General features: G+C 46.1%; 1 protein-coding gene across 2 annotated transcripts in view; it reads right to left on the bottom strand.

The window, feature by feature from the left end:
• Positions 1–483: 483 nt before the first annotated feature.
• LGI2 (leucine rich repeat LGI family member 2) overlaps positions 484–24,703 on the bottom strand; it is a 31,764-nt gene continuing 7,544 nt past the window's right edge. For both annotated transcript variants that reach the window (XM_059164497.1, XM_059164503.1), the window contains 4 exons: positions 20,452–20,523; positions 19,553–19,722; positions 13,422–13,586; positions 484–5,877 (listed from right to left, as the gene is read on the bottom strand). In XM_059164497.1, the coding sequence (XP_059020480.1) occupies positions 5,060–5,877; positions 13,422–13,586; positions 19,553–19,722; positions 20,452–20,523 (1,225 nt within the window). In that variant the 3' untranslated portion in view covers positions 484–5,059. The remainder of the gene's footprint in view (positions 5,878–13,421; positions 13,587–19,552; positions 19,723–20,451; positions 20,524–24,703) is intronic.

Genomic DNA, 24,703 nt, shown 5'->3' with positions numbered 1-24,703 from the left:
CAGTTAAGTACACAGTCAAATGTGGTTTGAGTTTTTGACCTCTCCTCTGTCCAATGAAACCAAATGGGTCTAAAGACATAGATAGAGACACGAGCCGAGACATGTAGAGAACAAGACAAAAGTCTTGCCCTCAGTTTGTTCATGGTCCAGCCCAATCGATGGGATCTTGTAACCTCATCTTCCCACCACGCAGAATCAGAGGATGCCCCAAGATCCCTAGACTCTTTTTTTTGTCAGTTTGTCAAGATTATGATTCTGCAGATCAGGTAGAGGTATAGCTGTAAAGTCCCTCAGTGACTTTTTAGCGACTTTTCGATTTGCAAGTAGAAGCAAAAGTCCCCTATGGGGCTCATTTTCCATTTAAACCAGGAGTAAGCCACAAAGATAAATGGGCATACTCCGCCCTTCCACAATAGCCTGTGAGCCCTCAACTCTGTGACTCGAGTGGGCATATCCGTATTCAAGCAGACCAGAGATCAAAGCCACATTAGGCATGAGCTACTTTTTATTCATAGACTTACAGGATATATCGAATTAAGAGGCATGTTTTTTGTTAACTGTATTTACCAAAAGAGATCTAAATATATATTCAGCCTTAAAATGCATCCATTGTAGCTTGCATACTGCAAAATTTGCTTTCATATACATAGAAACTATTCTTATTTTACCTAAGTTATGCATCTAAGATACATAAAAATGGTACCAAATGGCATATTGGCTTATTTTATCACAGTTCTTATACATTCCTGATAGTCAAAGGGATTGATAGGGAATGCATAGTCTACTAGAAAAAAGGTAGATTCTGATACAAGTAATGGAATAACATTAAGGATAAGAGTGCCTCTCTAGGTTTAGATCTCAGTTAGCTTTACAACACAATTCTTATTTCAATTAGCATTACAATGGGCTCTCTTCGCTATTAATTGGCTGTTAACTTGCCTCCTTGTTCCAACCTCTACTTGCCTGGCTGACACAAAGGAAGTCATGATGACCTTTTTCCTTCCAGTTTATTTCTACTTTTCCAGAAGAGCTCCCTCCATGGCCATCAGCCTGGCTTTTCTGCCCATTCCCTTTAGACTGTCCTAAGTCTGGACCACCTTACAGCACCAACAGCTAGATGACTGCATTCTACTCCGGAGCCCTGTACAAAAGAATCTTTGGCCACTGCCTAATTAAAGAACTCTCTTCCAAAACTGTGGAGTAGAGGGAGGGGCTGATAGCTGCAGAAGAATCCAGAAGCCTGGCTAAAGGATTTCCTTTAGGTGGCATGCAAACAGACTCCCCTCCAGCAGACCTTCATCTCTCTTTCATTAGACCCCCGGTCCGAAAAATTTCCATCCTGAGTGTTCCTGGCAGCCAAACCTCCAGCATGACTTCTTTCCTAAAAATACACAGCCTCTCACTCCATTGGGGAAGAAAAATGCAACACTTGCATTTCCAGCGTGCTCCCCAAAGGCTGATTATGACCTGGAGCAATTCATCACCACTCGGGCCTTCGAGTTTGTAGTTGTTCCCTCACAGAACTCTCTTGTTTATCTTGTGGACGTTGTGACAAGAACCAGATGTGTCTCGACCTCAACATTGCCCCATCGCTATTGGAGGGGTCGGTGTGTGTGGAGAAGCAACCGTGCCAGATAGCAATCCTCTTTAGAACAGAAAATTATCTGAAACTTCTGGAAGACTTTCAAGAGTGGGGCCTCATGTGCAATAGGGGTCCCATAGCGTTTAATTGGAAAAGGGACCAGTTCATAAGATGGTGTCTATTCACCTCTATTTTCCTCCTGGCTATGCATATGTTGTTGTATTTTTTATTTGATCTCAAGGTGTCGCTACATTTTGAATCATGATTAAAAAAAAAAAAAAAGTCTTTATTCGGAAGGCATGTCAGAGTCACAAATCACAGCCCGCCGTGCAGGGGTAAACTCGGCCTTTGCCATTCACTACCAGATGATCTTGAACAGGCAATCGACTTTGATCTTCGTACTGGTTTCATGTTCTCTGAAATTAGAATACCCGCCCACCAATAAACTGACGAACTACTCATGGAGAAATGAGATGGATGCAAATGCACACTGAAAAAAATCGTAAAGCTCTGTTGAGAGGCAGGGTGGGCTTACTCTCCGTTGCCCGAGAACACCGTGCCATTCACATCTAAGGCTTGTTTTAGTCTTTGTGAGAGAACTGTTCCAGATCCCACGCTTGAAGGCTGTGTGGCGTGGCCACTTGGCTGCGTGGAGCGACCTAGCCTCACTACAGAGATTTCAAAGAAGAAACAAGCTGACAAGAAGGCAACCCATGGGTGATGGGAAGGAATGGGCAAGAGCAGCCCAGAACTCCTTCCACAGTGGATGGTCCCATGTGTCTCTCAGCTTTTGGGTTTTTGTTACTGTTGTTTTTTTTTTTTTTTTTTTTTTTTTTTTGGTCTTACATTATTACTGGGAAAAAGCTTCTTGCAGAAATTGTTCAAAACTAGAGGGGTTCTTAGGATGGAGCAGCGAGATTAATGAAGCAAAGCTTCCACAACCTCGTGCCAAGAACATCTCTGCTCCTTTAGCAAGTCGGCCAGAACAAATATTTCCTCCCTCAGAGCCGAGACTCTTGTAGGATGCAGACTCTGCTCTTGTCTAATTTCTTAAGAAGAAAAAGAGAGCCTGACTGCAGCCGTGTGGACTACCCACCCTCTTGCCTTCACCTCACCCATAGTTCCTTAGATCTTTTTTCCACCGGCCAATGTCTCCCCTAGACCCGGAAAGCACCCCTGACCCCAGCTCTGCACCCCAGGTTTCCTGGTTTTCTAGATTCTAGGCAATGGTTATCAGCATGGTGAATGCAGATGGTTTCTACAGGCACTTCTCCCTCAGAGGGGAAGCTGGGGGGCAGATGCCCCCTTCCCTAGAGGCAGCCCTGTGAAAAGATGCCCCGGTTGCCTTCCCAACAAGCGGCTGGCTTGGGAACATCATTTCAAACTGGCATGAATGCTAAGACTGTCGAAATGTCCCCTACCTTGTTTGCCAAGGGCCCGTCTTTCCACCCAGGCTTGTCTGAGGGGTTCCATGTGCCAGAGAGAATTGCTTGCCCATCCTAATAGAGGAAGAGCAGAACTGTCCCACTTTCTGCTGCTGATGCGGGGATCTGGGCATTTGTAGTCAATTCAAATGAACCAAAAAGGCAAAAAAACATGGAAGGGTGATTTTGTGCTTCAGAAATGAAAACAAACCACTTCTCCTGTTTGGTTGGTGCCTAGCAGGAAAGCTTCAAGCAGCAATGCTGTACTATGTGTGGGTGACTGAGTTCACCGAACTCCCTGGTGTGTTAGGCTGGAAGCCCTCAGCCTGGGATGTACCCAGGAATGCTGTTGCAACATCCATGTTATTGGTTGCCTTGACCTGCATCGCTTAAAGCAGAAACAACACCGCACCCAAACGTGTGGCAAAACCTTACCTACTCATGTCTCGGCAAATGATCATTAAAAAATAATGTGCCAGTACCACATGATTGTGCTGGTTTGGGGGCTCCCAGAGACGCTGTTGGGTGGGTCTTTGAGAGCCACTCCTAAAATCCACTTCAGCAGAACCCACTAAACTGGCAGAACATCCACTGGGAAGCTTCTGCAAAACCAGACCCCGCGGGCTCCCTGATAATCCACACCAGAGAAGCCCAGTTTGAAACAGACCCTCCAGTCCCCCAAGCACAGACCTGGTCTGTGGGATGCAGTGGGTCAAGATCCAAAGTGAGTCCCTGATGATCGGTCTGAGCCCGGCCCACCCCCCACCAACCTATTCAGGAGGAGCCCCCTGCCAGTACACGGTCCCACATCACGGTGTGAGCCCTCCAGGGGGCTTTCCTTTGCTAAACTACTGGGAAAGGAAGGGGCACTAGCATCAAGGGCACCCCAGGTTCTGCCGTCTGGTGCCTCAGCCCCTCATTGGCGGCGGCAGCAACGGCATATCTGCAAAGCAGGACTGACATGGGAGTAGGGAGGAAGGCAGGTGGGCAGGAAGGTAGGCTGGTACTCAATGACTCGAAATAGGAAGCTGCCCAGAGGGCATGGCCATGCACAAATCAAAGGGCCACCTCTAGGTATCAAAGTACAGCGAGACTCGTGTAAAGTCCTCTTTGATCCCACAAAATCTTGCTTCCAAAATCCTACCAGATGCTCATCGGACGGAAAGACCTGTTCCAGTACTTTAAAGGCTGGGATGAAAAGCACCGTTCAGTCTTTGGCCTGTCTGCTGACTACCCACACACTCAAAGAGCAGGTTCAGGGAAGCAGCCGAGCCACGGAGGGCATCTAACAAGCAATATTGTTCCGGCTGCCACCGGGTCGGCTCTGAACCACAAGTCAGAGGGGAAAATGCGTTTGTCTCACTCATGGGCCTACAACCTGGGCGGGGCCTGGACGCGTGTCAGCAGAGTATTTTCTTTGCGGCAAAGGAAGCGATGTCCAGCATTATTTTGTTAACATTCCCATGACGAGTATCTCTCCATAGGAGCCAATGGAATAGCCAAAGTTCTGCTGGGAAGGGGGATTCAGGAAACTGAAAGGACTCAAAAATAGCATTGCTGAGTGTTATCAGATTTTTAAACGAATCATCAGCAAATCTTTTTAGCTTTCTTTGGCTTTAAGAGTTCTTACCAAAAAAGATTGCTAAAATGGAATGAGACGGGCCCATCGTTTGTTTGGTCTTTTTGTTTGTTTGTTTGTTTGTTTATTATTTCCATTATAAGAACTATCCCATCTTATCCGATTTCCTCCTTCTCACTTAAAAAAAAGAAAAAAGCACATGACTTTCCTAGATGGTAAGAGTTAATGCTGTTCTCTTTTCTCAGAGATAACAGGCTTCAAGATGTCTTTTTAAATGGGAGAATGGACATGTCATGCAGTTAGCCAATAAATGCAATCCCTGACCAAAATGGGAGTTCTAAAATGTTGAAAACTTCTAACTAGGTCCCCAGTGCATTTTTAACTGCAGAGGCCTGAACTTGGCTTTGTATCTGCGTCTTGGTCCTCTCTTGTGAAAGCTAGCTCTACGTGTCTTTAAATTCACAAATCATCCCCTCACAAACTTAAGTCAACGACTATATGTTCAAAAATCTTTGTTTTCCCTTTGAAACTGGATGCAAAAAAGAAATCTCTCCTGTCAGTGGAGACAGCTGTGAAGGAACGAGGTGCCTGAACGTAAATCTCCTTGAATTTTTTGAATAGCTGCTTTTCTTTATCCCACTGGTAGATCTGGGAGAACGTGTAGTCACTCCCCAGGGCCAGGTAGTGGTTATCTTTAAAAGAAAAGGGCTGCAGGGTCATGGCCCCCCGGGACGGAAGAGCCTGAATCTCCACAAATTGCTTATTGTTCCACCTCATGACCCTGGAGTCCCCGATGAAGCGGGTGAGGGAGAGGTAGAGGGCGTTCTGCATCCTAAAGCTTTTCACGGCCAGTACGTCCTCCATGTTGGGGATATCACTGTGGGGGACAAACTTCTTAGAGCTTTTATTCCACTGGAGGATGATGGGGACCTGGGAGCGGCTGGACAGAATCAGATGTGACTTCCCGTCTATGTCAACAAACTCCGCATCCGTGTCCCTGAACCACTCATGCAGAGACTGGTAGGAGTAGAACCCTTTGCTGTTCCATTTATATACCGTGGACAGACCAGCTTTGGAGCTGTCTGCGATGATGAAGAACGTCTCGTCCTCGATCTGAAACAGCTCGATGTCGTTGGGCTTGGAAATGCGAGAGACTTCGATGTCCTGGAATTTGACAAATTTGGTCCAGCTCTCGTCGTATTTGTAGATGTGAGAGCCGCCGAAAAGCTGGGCCACCACCACGAAAACCTGGTCGTCGATGAGGATGGCCTTACAACCCACAATGGACTGACCTGCGCCCCAAGAGAAACGAGAAGGGATTAGGGCACCACAGGTGGAAATGCCCCTCTGTAGCAAAACTGGAACCCCAGTGAACTGGAAAACAGGAACAGATGTAAAGAAATGTGAAAAATGGGGCAGCCGATGTGGGGAACAGCATGGCGGCTTCTGGACAAATTGAACATAGAAATACCATATGATCGAGCAATTCCACTTCCCAAAAGTACTGAAAGTACCCAAAAGTACCAAAAGAGGGTCTCTAAGAGAATTTGCACACGCATGTTCATAGCAGCACTATTCACAATAGCCAAGAGGTAGAAGTGACCCATTTCTACTGATGGATGGATAACCAAAATGTGGTGTAGATACAACAGAACATTCCTCAGCCCTAAAAAGGAAGGAAATCCTCAGAGAGGACACATGACAACATGGATGAACATTGAGGGTATTATCCTAAGTGAAATAAGGTCACAAAAAGATAAATAATACATGACTCCACTTACGTGAGGTCCCTAAAGAAGATTCATCAAGACAGAAAACAGAATAATGGGGATGAGGGGCTGGGGGAGAATGGAGAGTTAGTATTTAATGGATACAGAGTTTTAGTTTTTCAAGATGAAGAGCTCCAGAGATTGTTTGCGCAACACTGTGAAAGCACTTAATGCTACTGAACTTAAAAATGGTTAAGATCGTAAGTTTCATGTTCTGCATATCTTCCCACAATTAAAACTTATTTTAAAACTTTTAAAAAAATGTATCTCCATTACATGCTGGTCTCCTAGCCTCTGGTATCTTTAGAGGCAGGAGCACAATTCAGGAAAGGCACCAAGACCAAAGGAACTGTCTACAGCCTATTCAAAAACGTTTCCCAACTCCAGACAGTGGAATAAAACCAATGGGCTTCTGTTTGGGATGCTGGGGTAAGGGAGGGTAAAAAGATAGGAGTCAGGTCTCAGAGACAGGAGGAAAAGAATATAAGGAGGGGCTCGTGAAGACATTCGGCCCCTTCTGGTTTCCAGAGCCAAAAGAAGCTAAACAAGACGGAAGTTGAACAGAGGAGAGTTAAGCCGTGTAACTCTAGACCAGGTGGCCCAGGGGTTGAAATGCAGCCTGTACCTTATAAGCTTTCTCACCCTGAGCCAGTTAACTGTCTGTGCTCAGGCTCCCCATCTATAAAATGAGGATGTTATTGGCACTGACTTCCCAGGTTTAGTAAAGACTAAGTGAGAAAATTCACAGTGTTTTTAGAACAGAGCACCCCAAAACAGGAAGTAGTCAACAATTAGTAGCTATCATTACTGGAGAATTGAAACAATTGTCTTGGTAATGAAAAGACCTTGCCCCTTTAAAATCTTCCACAGCAGACACAGTGTAAATACCTGTAGAATGATCGATGACTGGAATGATCCAACTCAGGCAGCCCGGAACCGAAACTCTGCTGGACAAGGGACCACCTCGTACTGTCTTCCCCCACACCACACCCAGACCCCCAGACTGTCCCCCAAACTCCTCAGCCCACCAGCAAGAAGTAGAATCACCTACAACACAAAAAGTATTGACCCTCCATGTAGGTCATTGGATTAAAAGTTCTTTCTTCCCCTGGTTTTCTAGACAATTTGGACCAAAGTGAAGTTGGTCTGTAAATTACAAGGATAATTATTCAATTCCTGTCCTCAGTTTTAATTTGGGGGGCAGCCAGTGGGTAGTTTTTGTTTTTGTTTTTTTTTAAAGATTTTATTTATTCATTTGACAGACTGAGATCACAAATAGGCAGAGAGGCAGGCAGAGAGAGAGGAGGAAGCAAGCTCCCTGCTGAGCAGAGAGCCCGATGCAGGGCTCGATCCCAGGACCCTGGGATCATGACCTGAGCCAAAAGCAGAGGCTTTAACCCACTGAGCAACCCAGGCACCCCAGTGGGTAGTTTGTAGAGTGATACTTCCTTTTCTCTTTCACTATTTTGGCCTCTTGCAAGAACTTGGTTCCTTTCTTTTGTTTAAAACTAACTATTCCTTTTTTCTGAGTATAAAAAGTTTTCAGTGTTTCCCAAAGCAAATTTTAAAAACAGCAGATCACATTTCTAGTGTGTACTATGACTATGACCAGCACTATACTAAGCATTTTACATGTATTCACTCGTTTAATCCTTACAAGAACCCGATGAGACCAGTACCATCACCACCATCACCACCATCATCCCCATTTTATAAAGAGTAAAACTGAGGCACAGAGAAGTGAAGGAACTTTTACAAAGCCACACAGCTAGTATGTGGTGGAGGCTGGGATCTAAATCTGGGTAGTCTGGCTCCAGTCTGCACTCAGCTGCCAACATGCCAAAAAGAACAAGAGGAAAATCAAAATGACTTGTACTGCAAATCTGAAACAACACTTAATGTCTTGATATATTTCCTTAATCGTTATTCTACACACATACTCAAATGTGCTTTTTAAAAATAAGTTTGGAGGCGGGGGCCCCTTGGCTGGCTCAGTCGGTTAAGTTGACCTGCCCTCGGCTCAGGTCATGGTCCTGGGGTCCTGGCATTGAACCCTGCATGGGGCTCCCTGCACTGCTCGTCCCTCTCCCTCTAACCTCTCACTCCACCCACAACTCATGCTCTCTCTGAAATAATGAAATAAACTCTTTAAAAATAAATAAATAAATAAAGCTGGGCTTATAGGATACATGAGCTTTTTATGACCTACTTTTCTTTTCATCTGACCATTACCTTGTAAACATCCCCCGCCTCCGTTTACTGCACCTTTTACAACTTGATTTTTAAATACTATCAGACATTTCGTTGTATGGGTGTATCCTATTTTTAACAGATCCCCTATTGTTGGACACTGCGGTTATTTCTAGCTTTCCATTATTTTGTGTAACATGTTTCCTTGTAGAGAAATCTTTTTTGAAAACCATCTGGCAGTGTTCTTAAATGTAGGCGCTGCCGGGGTAAACATGGTGCACACTTCAAAGGCTTCTGGATTTAAACTACCAAACTGCTCTTTGGAAGCCACACTGCCTCCCTCCCTGCCAATGCTAAGTGCCAGTGCATATTCCGGGCCCCTAGCTCGGGAAGCCCCTGCCACCCAGGGGTGTCCTACAGGCCTGCCTGCCTGCCTGTCTCAGAGGAGGGGCTGTGTAAGACAGAGATGTGCCAGAACACCTCCATCCAGCTAAACACTTTTAGTCTATAGAACTGTCAGTAGGAACAGAGATCACCACGCACGTGCGTGCATGTGTGTGTATGTGTGTGTGTGTTTTAATGCAGGAAGAGAGATTATAGGCTGGAACACCTGGCACGGAGAAATCAAAGGCAAACAAAATAAAACCAAAACAGGAGAGCTGAGAAGGGGAAAGAAAGGAGATGGGAAATTCAAACCCTCAGGGTGACCCTGATCGGGGCTTTCCCTCTCCTCGCAGAAGCCCAGAAGCAGAGGCGTGGCTGGAGCTGTCCCTTCGGCACCACACTCCTGGCTCCTCCGAAAGGCAAAGGAAGATGCACATATGTGCCCCTCCCATGGCTCAGAGCCCTGGTCTTGCTGGGCATGGGTTGCCTCGGGCTCTCCTTCACGTGGGGCTCAATCCCAGCCAGCTACACTCCCTTCTGTGCAGAGGGATCCTTGCGGCTTCTATGAACACCCTCTTCCCTTGCTCCCGTACTGGGGGCGGGGGTGGGGGCGGGGGGTGGGGGGATAGTGTGCTTTCCGTGCTGGCCCCTCCTTTGCTGTGCTGATGAGAGTTGTGGAGAAGTTTACCTGAAGTGAAAGATTTAGGGACTGGGAGCGGGGAGAAAGAGGGCTGCTCCTTTACTTATCCCCAGGTAAGAAAACTGACATTTGTTGCAGATTTATTTTATGCCCGGTCCTGTGCACGGCCTTATACACATGATCCCCGTCAAACTCTCATGGATCTGAAAGGGTGGCGATCCCATTTTACAGAGGAAATGAGATTTCACGATACTCCCATTTTACAGATGAAAGGGGCTCGTGGAAAGTAACTAACTTGGCCGAGGTCACCAGCTAGAAGGAGCTGGAGCCAGTCCTATCCAAAACCAGCCTGATGTTTTTGGAGCTATTGTAACTTTTTCTCAGGCTTGGTTGTGAAGAGGATCTAGGTGGGCATCATGGGAAGCTTCCCACGACTCAGAAGATTGAGAACGAGTCACTAGAAGCTAGCAAGGCCCAGCCTTGGCTCTGGCCCTGGCCACACCCAGTGTTCCCTCACTGCAAGCTTCCTACACACCATGGCAGTAGCCTTCGCAGGGCCCTTGCCATCACCGCTTGCTTGAACCCCTATGAGCTCAGCTAGTCGCTCTGCTTCAGCCTTTGTCCCCTGTACCCAACCCAGGCTGCTCACAGCCCAGCAACTGTGCCAAGCTCCTGCCTCATCCTGGGCAACCCTGCTGATCTTGGGACATAGCCTGCTATTGTTCCATAGAGCACTCAGATTAAAAACCCATGTCCTTCCCAAAACCTGCAAGGCCCCTGTGCTCAGGCCTTCCTACCTCTCTGACTTTGTTCCTTGCAGCTTTCCCTCTGGAGCATTTTGTTCAGGCCAAAATGGCCCCCTGGAGGAGCCAGACAGGAAAGATAGCTTTCTGCCGCAGGACCTTTACACTTGCTGTTGCCTCTGTCTGGAAAGTTTCCTCCCCAAACTGTCGCCATGGATCAACCCCTCATGTCTCACTCAGCTTCTCCAAACAACCTTCTTCATGAGGACTTTACCAGACACAGTCTAAAACGTCCACCATGGCCGGCTCTTCAAAACTCCCATCCCCCCCCTTCCTTTCCCTTCTTAGTGTGTTTCTATCTGATCTGTTAGCTGTATTATAATTATCTTCTTTTGTTGTCTCTCACTCCCATTATAATGTGAACCCGTTGAGGGTGGAGGTTTCCTCTGGCTTGGGCACAGCAATGGCCCCAGCACCAAGATTGTGCCTAGCACTGAGTAAGGGCTCAAGAAATCCTTGTGAATGAATGAATGAATGAATGAACGAACGAAGAACTTGATGAACATGGAATGCGATCAGCTGCAGTCAGTCAAAAGGGCAAGTGGAGGACAGTGCTGTCCCTTCCTACCGAGGTCAACCTGAGAGAGGAAAGGGGTGCCATGCAGCAGCGACAGGCCCTGGGCTCTGCCTCTGAAGTGATTCAGCACGCCTGGGCCTTGATCGCTCCATCTGTAAAGGTGGGAGAAGGAAGCCAGCATTCATTAAGGACTGCTCACTCAGTGCCTGGCACTCCCTGACTCCTCACAGCAGCCATATAAAGTACATGCACTGCCCATTCTGCAGATGAGGAAACTGAGCCCCAGGGGCCACCAGTCCATATATTTCAGTGCCTGGCAGAGTCCGGAGTACATTCCATGTTCATCAGTTTCCATAACCCGAGCTCTTGATCATCTCTCTGTCCCATTTCCCTTGCACAGAGCTTCTGTCCTCTACCTGCAGGCAGGCACCCCATGCTGAGATCTCCAGGGGCTGTGAATTTCCCACGAGATAAACCAGCATCAGGACCTCACTGGCCTTGGCAACCAGCCCTGGTGTGGACCCCTCTCCCCTGCCTGGCACAAAGCAAAGCTTCCCTCTGGTCCCACCACCCAGCATGGGGTAGGAGAGGGGAGGCCGAGGGGCTAGCCCATCTCCCAGGTCTGGAAAAAGAGGAAAGCAAAAAGTATGTGGATAGTGGGTCTTCCCTTCCTTGTCCCCTTTAATATGTACCAGGTTTAGAGTCCAAAGGCCTGAGCTTCCTCGCCAGGTTCACCTGAGGTGCTTTGCACTGCATGTGTGCTTGATGGGAGCAGGGCTGCTTGCGGGGGTGTGAGCTCAGCACTAGGAGGCCAGGGGCCACACAGCGGAGGGACATCTGACAGGGCATCTTCAGGGCTTCCGGGGTGTCTGTCGACTTCACAGACTCCCTGTACTGCTGAGATCAGGCTCCATGAGCATCTTTGCTCTGGGAGTGCCCAAACCACACTCTCCCTGCCTCCCTCCACCCCTGCTGGGAAACGTTGCGCCTGGGAGCTTCCTAGGAGCTTCCCGATCCAGAATGTTGACCTGACATGCTTCTCACTGCAACAGCAAAGTACTGCTCTAACTCCAAATCGGGACCCACCGTGGGAAATCCTCTCATGGAGTCAAGTTAGGCTACCGTAGCACTGTCTCTGAGATCAATATTACTATCAGATTGCACTTGATAAATGAGAAGTCTTTAAAAGATTATTGACTTTACCCACTTATTTAAAAAGCAAGTAAAAAAAAAATTAGAAAAATAAAAAACAATTAGCCCATTTTTAGTAGCGTTGAGACACTGGGTTCCTGACAGTGTTGAGAAGCATTAACTAGGTCTTAACCCAAAGGCATGAATTTAGAGAGCCATTTCTTCTTATTTTTTTTTTTTTGTATTTATTTAAAGGAAACAGTGATCACCAGGACCTGGCAAGAGGGTAGCCGAAACAAGCCATAGAGTGTGCCTGTGTGTCCTTGCATGAATGTGTGCCTCTGTGTGCTTGCATGGACGTGTGCCTGTGTGTCCTTGCATGAATGTGTGCCTGTGTGTGCTCGCATGAATTTGTGCCTGTGTGTGCACGCGTGGACGTGTGTCTGTGTGTGCATACATGCTTGGATGTGTGTCTCTGTGTGCATGCATATATGTGTGCCTGTGTGTGTGCATGGATGTATGCCTGTGTGTGCACGCGTGGACGTGTGTCTGCATGTGCATACATGCATGGATGTGTGCCTCTGCATGTGTGCATGGATGGTTGTGTGTCTATGTGTGAGTGCATGAATGTGTGTCTGTGTGTATGTGCATAGACGTGTCTCTCTGTGTGTGTGCATGGATGGATGTGTGCCTGTGTGTGCTTGTATGCATGTGTCTCTGTGTGTGTGTGCATGGATGTGTGTCTGTGTATGTGCATGGATGTGTATCTGTGTATGTGCATTCATGGATGTGTATCTGTGTGTGAGCATGGATGTGTGTCTATGTGTGTGTGTGCATTCATGGATGTGTATCTGTGTATGTGCATGGATGTGTGTCTGTGTGTGTGCATGGATGTGTATCTGTGTGTGAGCATGGATGTGTGTCTGTGTGTGCATGGATGGATATGTGTCTGTGCATGCATGTGTGTGCATGAGTACGGGCGCATGAGCACATGTTAGCATTTTAGTTAACTATCAGCATAGCAAAAGTCTAAGGTATCATTTAACTACTAAAATGCTATTGCAGTCTTAGGCTGCCTGCAGCACTCAGGATTAAGGCATTCTCAGGTGACTTCTCACCACTACTGGAAAATGCCCCCCACTATATCAACCTATCCTCTCTCCCTCTTCAAAAGATCACAAAGGATAAATAAGATCACCACCCCCAGTTTCTGTTCTCACCAATAACTGACCAAGTTGAGAAGGAATCAGAGAGGAGAGGGTGGGTTGGAACGTGATTCCCAACTCAAACCAAGTCTGAGAGCCACACCTTCCCTCCCTGGGATGCCAGAATGCTGCTTCTCTCACCAGCTTGAGACCATAAAGAAATGAGGTCAAGACATCTGATCGAAGTCACAACACACCTGTAATGTTGTCATAGCTCCGGAAATTCATTTCAATGTGGTCCCATTCCAGTACCATGCAGTTCTCCATGCTGGGCTGAGCAATGGCCACATACACATCATTCTTGGAGTTGAACGTATCCACTGAAACCGACTGGTAGGGCAAAGTCTGATGAACAACAAAATCTGGGAATGGGTATTAAAAAAAAAAGAGTTTCCATGAGATCCCTTGTGGGAATTATCGCCCACCATTACCCTTCTATCCTTTGTAGCATTGGATTGGAAGAGGACTGGGGAGGAGGGAGGACCAGAGAGAAACAACACACACATCACAGCATGTTTTACTCTGGACGATTCCAGAAGGGTCCTGCCTTGGACAGGATAATGAATACACAGCTTCGAACGCAGCTCCTTTGAGACCACTAGCTCACGGTTTGGCTACCAGATCTCAACATTTTAAACAAATTTGGTGAAATCTGGCTTTCAAAAACACCAGCGAAAAGATGCCATGGAACAATGTTCCAGAAACAGTCATGAAAATCACTCTGGGAGAAGCGCTGTGGAGGTCTCATTGGTTTGGGAGATGTTGTTATTTCTAGCCATCTCAGGATGGCCCTGGAAGCAAAAAGCCTGTCTCGGTTTGCTTGCTGGGCGCTTCTCAAGCTTACCTGCCCAGGCGTTTGTTTCAGCAGCTGGGAAACTCCCACGCTCCCTTACTCCAGGTTCAAAACCAAAAGTAAACTCCCCGCAGGGCACACTGCGCTCGTGGGAACCAAACCAAGCCCTCTGATACAGAGCCAGAGATTTATGAAGCCCGGAGAGCAAGGAAGTTAACTGAAGCACGTTTATTGGTTGTTGGACTCAGGGGTGAACAACAGCTATGTCTATGATCTGGACAGCGTCCTGCGGCTCCATGAATAATTACAGTTCTGCGGGATTGTTGTGCCTCGTGGGACTGTCCCGTCTAAGCATGTGTTCTACTCCTACGCTTAACGTTAAGTCAACACTCCTCATCCAAAACCCCCCTGAGCTACCAGTGACTCACTGTGTTCTCTTGGTAAGGAGGCACCATTTTACCAAGGAACCGGGGAGCGGTGCCCTCGGATGCAAGGAGAGTGAGTGTGGGGGGAGCTAGAGAAGCAATGAAGAAAGAATTAAAAAACAACAACAACAACAACAAAACCAAACACTAAGAAAGTTTAAGGTAAGTGATTTCTAGGGCTAGAAATTCTTCAATGTGCCCGGCTTCTTGGCAGGCTGAACGTACCCAGGGTCAAATGGTAGTGGGCGTCTGGCTAAGGGAAGTTGCTCCTCTGAGAAAACCCTGGTGAGCAGAGGCAGGATAAGGCAGATGGGGCAGATGCAGGAAAGGAGGGGAGAGACCGAGAGACACTGAGAGATGAGAAGAGTAGAGCAGGGATGAAAAGAGCAGGTATCCCTGATGATCCCTGATGATCCCTGATGATCCCTGATGATATCAGGGACAGGGGAAAAGGGAGCAGGGCTGAGGGAATGAGGGCAGCACGAGACACAGGAAAGAGCCCTGTTCCTGGATTCAGACCCCCTGAAACCACTCGCGGCACTTGAGGCCCGGGGCTGTGCCCTTTCCCTGACAAGTCCTCAGTTTACTTCGATAACATGGGGATGATTCTTACCTACCAAGCTTGATGGCAAGGCTGTAATTTCCCCCAACCGGTAATGTTGGGGGAAATGCCCATCTCAGGGCTTGGCATGAAGTAGATGCTTCATAAATATGGAATTGAGGTCTGAGAAAGGACAGCATGCCTCCCCTGTCCCACCCAACCCCGTGCTGTTTCTTGAGGAAGTGTCCATCCTAACAGCATCTAAGACAACACGGCAGAGCTGTGACTCCAACGTCTTGCTGAGTGACCCTGGAGAAGTTATCCCACCTCTGGCTGGCTTAGTGTCCTCATCGGATAGTTTAATTCTACTCGGAGTTGTGCGTCACACACACTGAGGGCTCAATACATGTTCACTTTTGGAGCTGTCCCTATCCCTATTCTGAGTACCTAGTAGGTGCTTAATAAATACTCTGAAGACGGTTGGGGATGAACGAATGATGCATGCAGGTAAGTGTAGGGACAAGAGGGAGAAGCAAAGAGGAGACTACCTCTGCACCTGACAGCAAGACATGGCCAAGGGAGAGCAGTGACAAATGACAGTAGTGGATGGGGATCCCCTCACCCCCACAGCAGGGAGCAGAGCATCTGCAAGTGCTGAGGCTTTAGGTAAGACCTGCTGGGCTTCTGGTTCCTCTTCTATTTGCAGCTCTGTGCCCTTGGGCAAGAAACTCAAGCCTCAGGGTCCGCATCAGTAAGGGCGACACCTATGTCATGAGGTTGCCCTAGAGACTATGTAAGAGAGCATCAAGTGTTAGCAGCAGAGCCTCGTGTATGGGGAATCTGATACCGTAGCTTTATGTGCTAGCTTTGTATGCTGTTGAACAATGGCCGTGTTGAGTTGGGGCGTGAACACTTAGGTTCACAACTGCCTCCCAGCTCCCCCGCTTTGTCAACACCCCCCCGCCCCCAGCTGCTGCTCTATCAAAGAGTAAAAACGGACAAAACTCAACCAGTAGATAAACAGAAAAAGGAAAATGGTAGCCGTCCTCGTCTGCTTCTGGACGTCTTTTCTGGAGACAGAAAAGGGCTCTGACAATACGGCTACATTCTTTTAATTCTGAGACAGCCACACGCGCCTTCTACTTCTCAGGCTGCCTTTGGCTAACGCAAGCCTGGAAGGGTCTGAACGCTCCTGCCTTGCCTCTGACCGGCGTCGCCCGCCTGCACGCTGACATCTCAGAAACACGAGCATTCCCTGACAAATGTAGGCTGTTTAAAGGGCAGACCAAAAAGTTTCCATTTTTTATTAAAAAAAAAAAAAATCCCAGAACGAAAGAGAGCTGCCAAAATTAGACAGCATTTTACAAATCTAGCTTTTAACGGTTCTATTTTCATTTGTTTTCCCAAAACATTGGTTTCATAGTATTTTCTATATGCTGACTCTCTGGTACAACACAGACTGTTAAATCATTTGAATTATAAATCTAATTCTTAATAGGAGAGAACTTCTCCCCGCCCTCCACCCCCACCCCCAAAAGGGTGGAGGAGGAGGAGGAGAAGGAGGAAGACATGTCTAAAAGAAAATGATGGACCACTATGTACAGGGTGGGGTGTGTGAGGGGAGGTGCTGGAGGAATTTAAGATACTCTACTGTCTCCATTTTAATTCATCTTTCACGACCAGCAAAAGCACATTTGTTTATGCAAAGATCTCCAACAATATACATATTGATATGACATCAATTTACGTGTGTTAAAATATTAATGGCATTCTCCACACAAAGCTTGGCCACTTCCATTCACGTTGGATTAAGTTCATGATGTCAGTGGGACGCTTACAATTTGGGCCTTGCTCCCACTGGAATCAACAGATTTTTACATCGCTATTTATAGCCCTCGCAGAAAATAAATTATACATGACGCGGATCCTATTGGGAGAGAAACTGCACATTAATGCATTATTTCTCTTTGCATTTCATCAGCCCAGCAATAGGGAAGCTAACAGGACAATTAGGATGCAAAATCCTCTCCCTCTAAGGAATTTAGCGAGTTATCCACCTAACATGGGGAATCATGAGTAGGTAACAGGGATTTTTGAGGTGGTTAAAAATAGACTTGAAAGCGGAGGGTTATGGAAGGACGGTGATTAATCTAGAAGCTGAAACAGTCCGGCGGTGGTTCTGCCTTGTTAATTATACCCGGACGCCAGAACACAATGGCAAGAGAATCGCCCTCTCTCTGGGAAGAATAAGATTTTCCTCTACCTGAAGGATTTACGCCTTTCCTGAAAATCTGAGCTAAGAGAAAAATAATGCCCTCCGAGAGTGTACTTCTTACCAAAAATGTAGGAAGGATGCCGTCCTCACTAGTCCTCAGGCTCTAGCTGGGCTTGGGCTTTCTAGCTGCCATACGTCCTCACGCGTTTCCCTCCTGGCCTTTAATAAGGCAGCAAAGGACAAGGCTGGATATGAGCGGAAGACTGGAACCCAAAAGACTCAGAATTTATTGACTTTGTTCTTCCAGACTACATCTGGGGGTAGGTCCCGCTGGGGCACACCATTTATTCTTGATGGAGGAAATCATGAACAAAAGCGAATTTGTTTGTCAGTCTTAAAGGGAGAAGATGGTAGCAAAGATAGAGTCATCACCTGCCTATTACCAGGGAGAAGTGCTGACGATCTAAATTTTAGTAGGAAGGTTTCTAGCAAAGACAAATATATATAAGAGAGCGAGGATGCCCTAATATGTTAGCAGGCTCATGCTGCCCCCTGGGTTCTCTGGGTTTAGGACAGGTTTCCAGAGTGGCTACCTTGGTTCCAAGCCCCCTTTCCTCTCGTGACAATTCTGACAGCCCAGATCATTTTCATAACCGTCCCCAGGGTGCAAAAATCAGAAATCATGTTTTCTCATATAAATTATTCCCTGTTCCGGGCCCTGGATAGCCCATGGCATGTCTCCCAGAGACTGGCCAAATTTTCAGCCACTCTGGCCAGGCGTGAAGAGAACAATGAAAAAGCGGCTCACCTCACCCAGGGTTTAGATAGAGAACTCTCTAGAAAAACTGGAGTGGAGACAGAAAGGCGCCCCAGTGAGCTGTGATTTGGCATTTCACACCAAATGGCCTTGAATGCCACCTTTCGGTGCAAATGTCATTAACTATGACCTCTGATTTATTGCACTCCTCTGCGATATAATAAATATCCTGCTCATGGCCTCTGCTGGCCAATGGGCACCGGCCAATTACACAGCTGAATAAGGCCCTTCCCAATGCTGGGAGACAAGGGCAGCCACACACCTGCACCTTTTCTCCTGGTAAAGACAGAACTTGTCAGGTTCCTTCTTTACTCAGATATCTAGAAACAGTTTTTACTCTGTGAGTTCTTGTTTGTTTATTTGTTTGGAGGGTAGCAGTAGAACTGGCCTAAATGTCACAGTTTGTTCTTGGAGGTTTGTTTTGTTTTTGCCTTTTGAGTTTCTGTCGCTGTTTTCTGAGTTCTCCTGCCTGCTGTTCCCACTGACATGCCTTGAGGCTTCGCAGATATCGGCTCTCAGCTGAAATGTTTATTTTTATAAGTTTGGTAAGCAGGTTTCATACTGGGGATTGATCTGCTTTCCTTTAAAAGCTGGCTTTAGAAGCTGGAGAGACTTCTCCAAGGCCTTTTGGATGGAGACATTCCCCCGCTCCCCCAAGAGGTGTGACAGGGATGCCGTTAGTATTCTAATTTTGTCTTATAACCTGTAAAGTGCATAGATGGAAACTTTGAGGCAGGCTGTGGAAAAATGTAAAATCAAAATTTCTTTACATTTTTCCTCAACAGGAGTGTTTTTCTTTAGGTAGCTAGTTGTTCCCTTACATTTCTATTTTGCCATTGCTTCTAATTCACCAAGTTATCTCTTGGTACGTAGAACCACAAAAGGAATTTATGGATGTTAAAGGCTGGCATTTACCAGGTGCCTGGGTGGCTCAGTAGGTTAAAGCCTCTGCCTTCGGCTCAGATCATGATCCCAGGGCCCTGGGCTCAAGCCCCTCCTTGGGCTCTCTGCTCTGCAGGGAGCCTGCTTCCTTCCCTCTCTCTCTCTGCCTGCCTCTCTGCCTACTTGTGATCTCTCTCTCTGTGTCAAATAAATAATGAAAAAAATCTTTAAAGGCTGGCATTTACTAGCTGGATGTTCAGTAAACTTCACATAACTCAATCAGGAGGAGTGTGGCCACCCGGACCCCGAGAGCAGGAGCATGGACCTCTCCGTGCTCCACCTGATTTGTACGTGTACTTATCCCCAACTCACCAGTTTATACTTTGACCCTTAAAAAAACAAATAAAAACTTCAGAGAAATTGGAATTTTGTAAGGAACCAAAATTCAGGCAAAGGACAGTTAACAAAAATCCTTGCAAACTTCTGGGACATTTTCCTGACCACATCATTTCTTTTAGAAGGTTTAAACGTCGCCTAAAATAATTTGGGTAGGATGCCTCTACACCCACTTTTCTCCATTCCCCGTGGATGACCTAGAAGAAGAACAGAGTGATTATCCTCCGTAACGGTCTTCAGTGACAGAGGTTCAGAATACCTGTAGTGGTACATTCATAGTCGAAGCTGGGCACATCATTTAGCTTCTTTTCCTGATACTCTGGCGGACCAATACAGAGGACATCAGAGACTGTGGAATTGGTCATCTTCAACCACAGATACAGCCATTTGGCTTTGCAGTCACATTCAAATTTATTGCCCCTTAAATCGCTAGAAAACAAAACAAAATGCAAACACATAGATGGAGAAACAGACAGGCCTGACATGTTTGAGCAGTCGTATGACACTCCAGCATGATTGAACATCCTCATGTATTAAATACCCCCCCAAAATGAAATTTTTTTTAAAAATTGTTTTTAATGCATCCTATTTCTTGTACTTATCACTGACTGTATTTAATGATCTTCGGTGCCCATGATTTTAACTTGAGCCCGCAGAGAGCTCACAGAGCTAACCTATCACCGTATCCCCAAACTCTTCTGAAATGGTCACCAGGCCATGCTGGAGATGGGGACGTGGGGACAGGGTTGACAGAAGAACACCATGCCCCAAGATGCAGGTTCTCACAAACAAAAGCAGAACATTCTAAGAAGATAGTTTTCTTGAACATGATTGAAACGTTAAGATCTTGTTAAACAATGTCCAGTAAGAAGTTGACAGACATTAGAAGATAAAGCAGAGGGATCCACTGTCTTGAGAAAGGAAACCTCACACTAGCAATCCTACCTTACCAGTGGCCTAATGCCACTAAGTGTATTCCAATAGGGCAGGACGTAACGAATACAATATCAACTATATGCTGTTTCCCACCACGCACTCTTTGTCACCGATTTCTAACCACAACATAAAAGAAATGCAGCAATGGGGGGAGGGGGCTTAAAGACAAGAGTAACTTAGGCACAATGACAGGCACACATAAACTTAATTTTCCTTACTTACAGTTCAATCAGAGAGTCCAAATCACTGAAGACGTCCCTTGGGAGTGCTTTTATGTGGTTATTGGCCAAAGAACTAGAACAAGAAAGTCATATTTTAATGTGGTTATTATCCTCATGCCCTGTCATTCCGAAGTCCCTGAAACAAAGCTAATGATTTAACACAAAGCTCTAACCCCCTTCAGCACAACACGGTTCAATTTCTGGATTTGCGCATTGGTACTGAGATAAAGAAACGAGTTTTGTTGTATAAAGACAGCATTAGAGATGCTAGAGTACAATGTAAGGGTTTTTTGTTTTCTAAGGAAGCATTTATTAAGCTCTTTGTTTATATACATTTCTGAAACTTTGGATGGCATCTTGTGTTTCTCAGAATAAAAGCCAAATCTCTTTGATGGCATACAAGACTCTCCATTGTCAAGTTACTTACTGATGGACTAAATCTCTGATTTCTCAGAACACCCACACTGGCCCCCTGCTACAGCTCTAATGTTCAAGGCACGCTCCCGCCCCGAGGCCTCGGAACTTGTGATTCGTCTGCCTGAACATTTTTCCTTCAGCTACCCACACAGCTCATTCCAACACACAGCTCGCTCGCCTTTAGGTCCGCCCTCAGCAATCCCCCATTCCCTGACCTCTACCGTCTCCCTTCCCTGTTCTGTTGATCCTCACCACACAGCTGTCCCTTGGCATACTACCTATTTTAACGATCTATTCGTTTATTGGCTGTGTGTTCTCCTTGTACATAAGCAATACAGGGACAGAGATTTTGGGGTATGTCCACATTTGCATCCCTAGCATCTAAACAGTGCCTGGCACATAGCTGGTGCTCACTAAGTCTTCGTTGAGTGAATGAAGGAAGCACTCAAGAGCGAAAGATAAAAGAAAAGGTGTACTGTCTTGTCCAAGAAGCTCCCTCACAGTCTGAGTGAATTCTATGACTTGTGACTCTATAAAGGATTCAGTAAATTACTCTTTCACATAAAGATGCTCAGCTGTAATCTCATGATAAGATAAAAATCGCCGTGAACTAAAATGTTTAGAGAACAGCTGACTGTGATCAATTTCATCTTTTCACTAAGGTTGACCAGAAGCCATTTTGCATTTTTGCTCTTTCTGTTGAAGATCTTTCCAAAACGTCCTAGTCTGTTCTCCCTCTCCAGGAAGAACAAATATCGTCAACCCTTTTTTCTGATGATTCAGGATCATGCAGTGCCCTGTCATCATCCTGCTGAAGACGGATGTCCGTGGTGCTGGGCTGTTGATGTAGCGAGGCGTTGGGTGTTGAAAGACACACATCAAATCTGTGCTTCCCCCTGGGCATCGTGTTCTAATGGGAATCAGCCAGGAAACCGTTGCTTGCTTTTGTTTTCTTTTATATGGGTGAGTGCAAACAGCAAGACACATAAATCATAAACGCACAGGCAAGTCAGCGCTAACCTCTTTAAAATATATGTATGAAATTAGCCTTTTGTAGCCTCATAGTGATCCATGGCAGAAAGAGAAATTATGGAAATGGGCCTTCTTCTCTCCTCAGCATCAACTCGCAGAGAAAGCTCTGAGCCCATTTTAACCCGCACATGCCTCCTGCAAGCTACCAAGAGACTCTGGGGAGACCTAATCATTTCAGAATTATGTGCCTTCCCACCTAGGTAACCACAAATGGATTAAAATACAATTTCATCTATTCTTTTATCTTCCTTTCCTAAATGATTTATTGGTACATTTTTAAAAGTTGTTGGAAAATAGGCTGAATATGGGATCAGACTGAACATGTCCTAGAAGTGGATTTCTAAAATTTAAAAAAAAAAAATTGTTTGTTTTGCTTTTTTGTTGGTTGATGGTCACTTCTTTTGGAAAACCTAAACAGCTTTTTTTAGCTAATTAAAGGTTAATTATTTAGCTAAACATTTTTAGATAATTCAAACGTATTGTACTGAAGCGACAAGAATAGACGGGCTGGTCAAAGCTAAAAAAAAGTGGTATGTTTAGCAACCTTTCCAAGTGTTCAATTTAGATTTCAGAAAGCCAAATTATTTAGATGGACTATTCACTGCACTCACGCTAAGTGCATAACATCTCACTTTCCACTTCATTTTGTCTACAAATTTATGGCACTTACTTCATTTCTAAAACTACTTAACGGCAACCTGTCCCTTGGGCTTCATAGGACTGCTGGAAAACAAATGGCCTAGATTTTAGTTACCGATTGGGATTGCTTCTTCAATGCTTTGAAACCTGATATGTGTTTCTTGAGAACAAGAATGTGAGCCTGTAGGTGTTGGAAAAAGCCATAAGAGATAAAAACCAGATAATCATACAAGCAAATTCCAGACAGTGAATTCTTGCTCTCGTTGCTTAGAAGTTGACATAAACTGGGATGAAGTGGGAAACACTGGTTCATTCTTTAAACAGGGTATTACATGCTTTAATTACTATCTATATCTTCAACCCGAGGAGTCAATTTTGAAAATCCCTTAGCTTGCCCAGAAGCACAGTACATAAGGAAAATCCAGCCCAGTAAGGAACCCATTGATCAACCAGGGAATCAGAAAGAATGTCGTGCTGGCTTTCAGCCCTGAGCTAGATGCCGGGGAAGAGCAGCACTAATGAACCATCTGCCTGGGCCCTGCCCTCAGGGAACTTTCAGTGCAGCCAGAGGGGGATCAAACTGACATCATGGAACAGTACCAACGGGTAGAGCCCCTGCCATGGTCAGGAGTTGGGGGTGTGGAGTCAGAGCAAGGGCTACAGGAAGGGCAGAGGGGAGATCAAGAATGGTTCCAGGGGGAGACAGAATTTAACCTGGACTTTGAAGGAAAGGCCGATTACAGGAGGTGGAGGGTAGATGAAATAACATCTGGGGCAAGGGAGAGATGTGAGTAATAGGATGGATTGGGTGTGCATAGGGGTCCACAGAGAGATCAGTGTTCTGTAGACATTTCAGGAAATGAGGCCGGAGAGCTGGGGAGAGGCGGGTTCTATAGGTTTGACTGTAGGATGGCATTGCACACTGGACAAGTGTATTATTGCATCGGGAGTACTCTGGACCTGGGGCGCCTGGGTGGCTCAGTCAGTTTAGCATCTGACTCTTGATTTCAGGTCAGGTTATGATCTCAGGGTCATGGGATCGAGCCCTGTGTCGAGCTCAGCACTTGGCATGGAGCCTGCTTGAGTCTTCTCTCCCTCTCCCATTATCTCTCTCCCCAGTCCCACAATGCACGTCCTCTCTCTCACTCAAAAAAAAAAAAAAAAAAAAAAAAAGTACCCAAAGGACTCTTGATTTCTACATGTCACACAAAATAGGAGCTGCCTCTACATATGCACACATTACATACACATGGGGTCGTGTGGACAGATAACAAGTACACACACAGTATAAACACATATCTACCCATGTATCAGAGACCATGCATCAGAGCAAATGTGTGCAAAGATATGCAATTACACATGCACAATACCTGCACAGTCACACCTCTGTTCAGACCAAGGACCTATAGCCAACTGGTCAAATAAAAATTGACCTCTGGGTTAACTCAGCCAGTCACATGGTCTTTGCTCAGGTTCATGATCTGCCCAGAGCTATTGCTCAAAAACAAAGCCACTCATTCCTGACTTCTGGCAACCAGATCTATCTGGCCACAGCTGTTCCTGCTGTCTGCGCTCCAGACACCCCCAGCTGTCTTCTTAGCAGACCCTGTCTGGTCACTGGCACTGCCAAGGGTCCTCAGCAGTCCATGAAGAAAGGAGAGACTGCTTAATGAGTGGAGGGGGGCAATGATGTTGCTGTTGATGATGATGGTAACAACCCCAACCATACCTTGAGCCCTTGAGCATTTACCAAGAATAAGGGTCTGGATAATGGCAGGCAAGCAGTAACCCCCCATGTACAACAGTCCTGTGGGGTCAGTATAATCACCCGCATCGTTGGGATAAGGAAATTGTGGCTCAGAAAGGCTAAGCCATGTTAATACATGATGGCCTTGAGATTTGAACCCAAGTCTACATGACTCCAAATCCATTATCTTAACCTTCACAAGAATATGGGGATTTGGTATCTGGGTTCAATCTGAAAACAAAACAACAACAACAAAACAAAACTTTTCCAGAAAGGAATGAAAACCTGCAGCAATAATGGCAACAAGAGGTTGATACTCTCTGGCATCAATGGTGCCAGTCCAGATGTTTGGACCTCCCTCCCATGCGCCTCCCTCATCTCTTTAGTCTGAAAGCTTTATTTATCTCTGATAGGACTT

This window comes from Mustela lutreola, chromosome 1 (genome assembly GCF_030435805.1).
Source record: "Mustela lutreola isolate mMusLut2 chromosome 1, mMusLut2.pri, whole genome shotgun sequence".
NCBI lineage: Eukaryota > Metazoa > Chordata > Mammalia > Carnivora > Mustelidae > Mustela > Mustela lutreola.
This window is presented reverse-complemented; position numbering and strand designations above follow the sequence as displayed.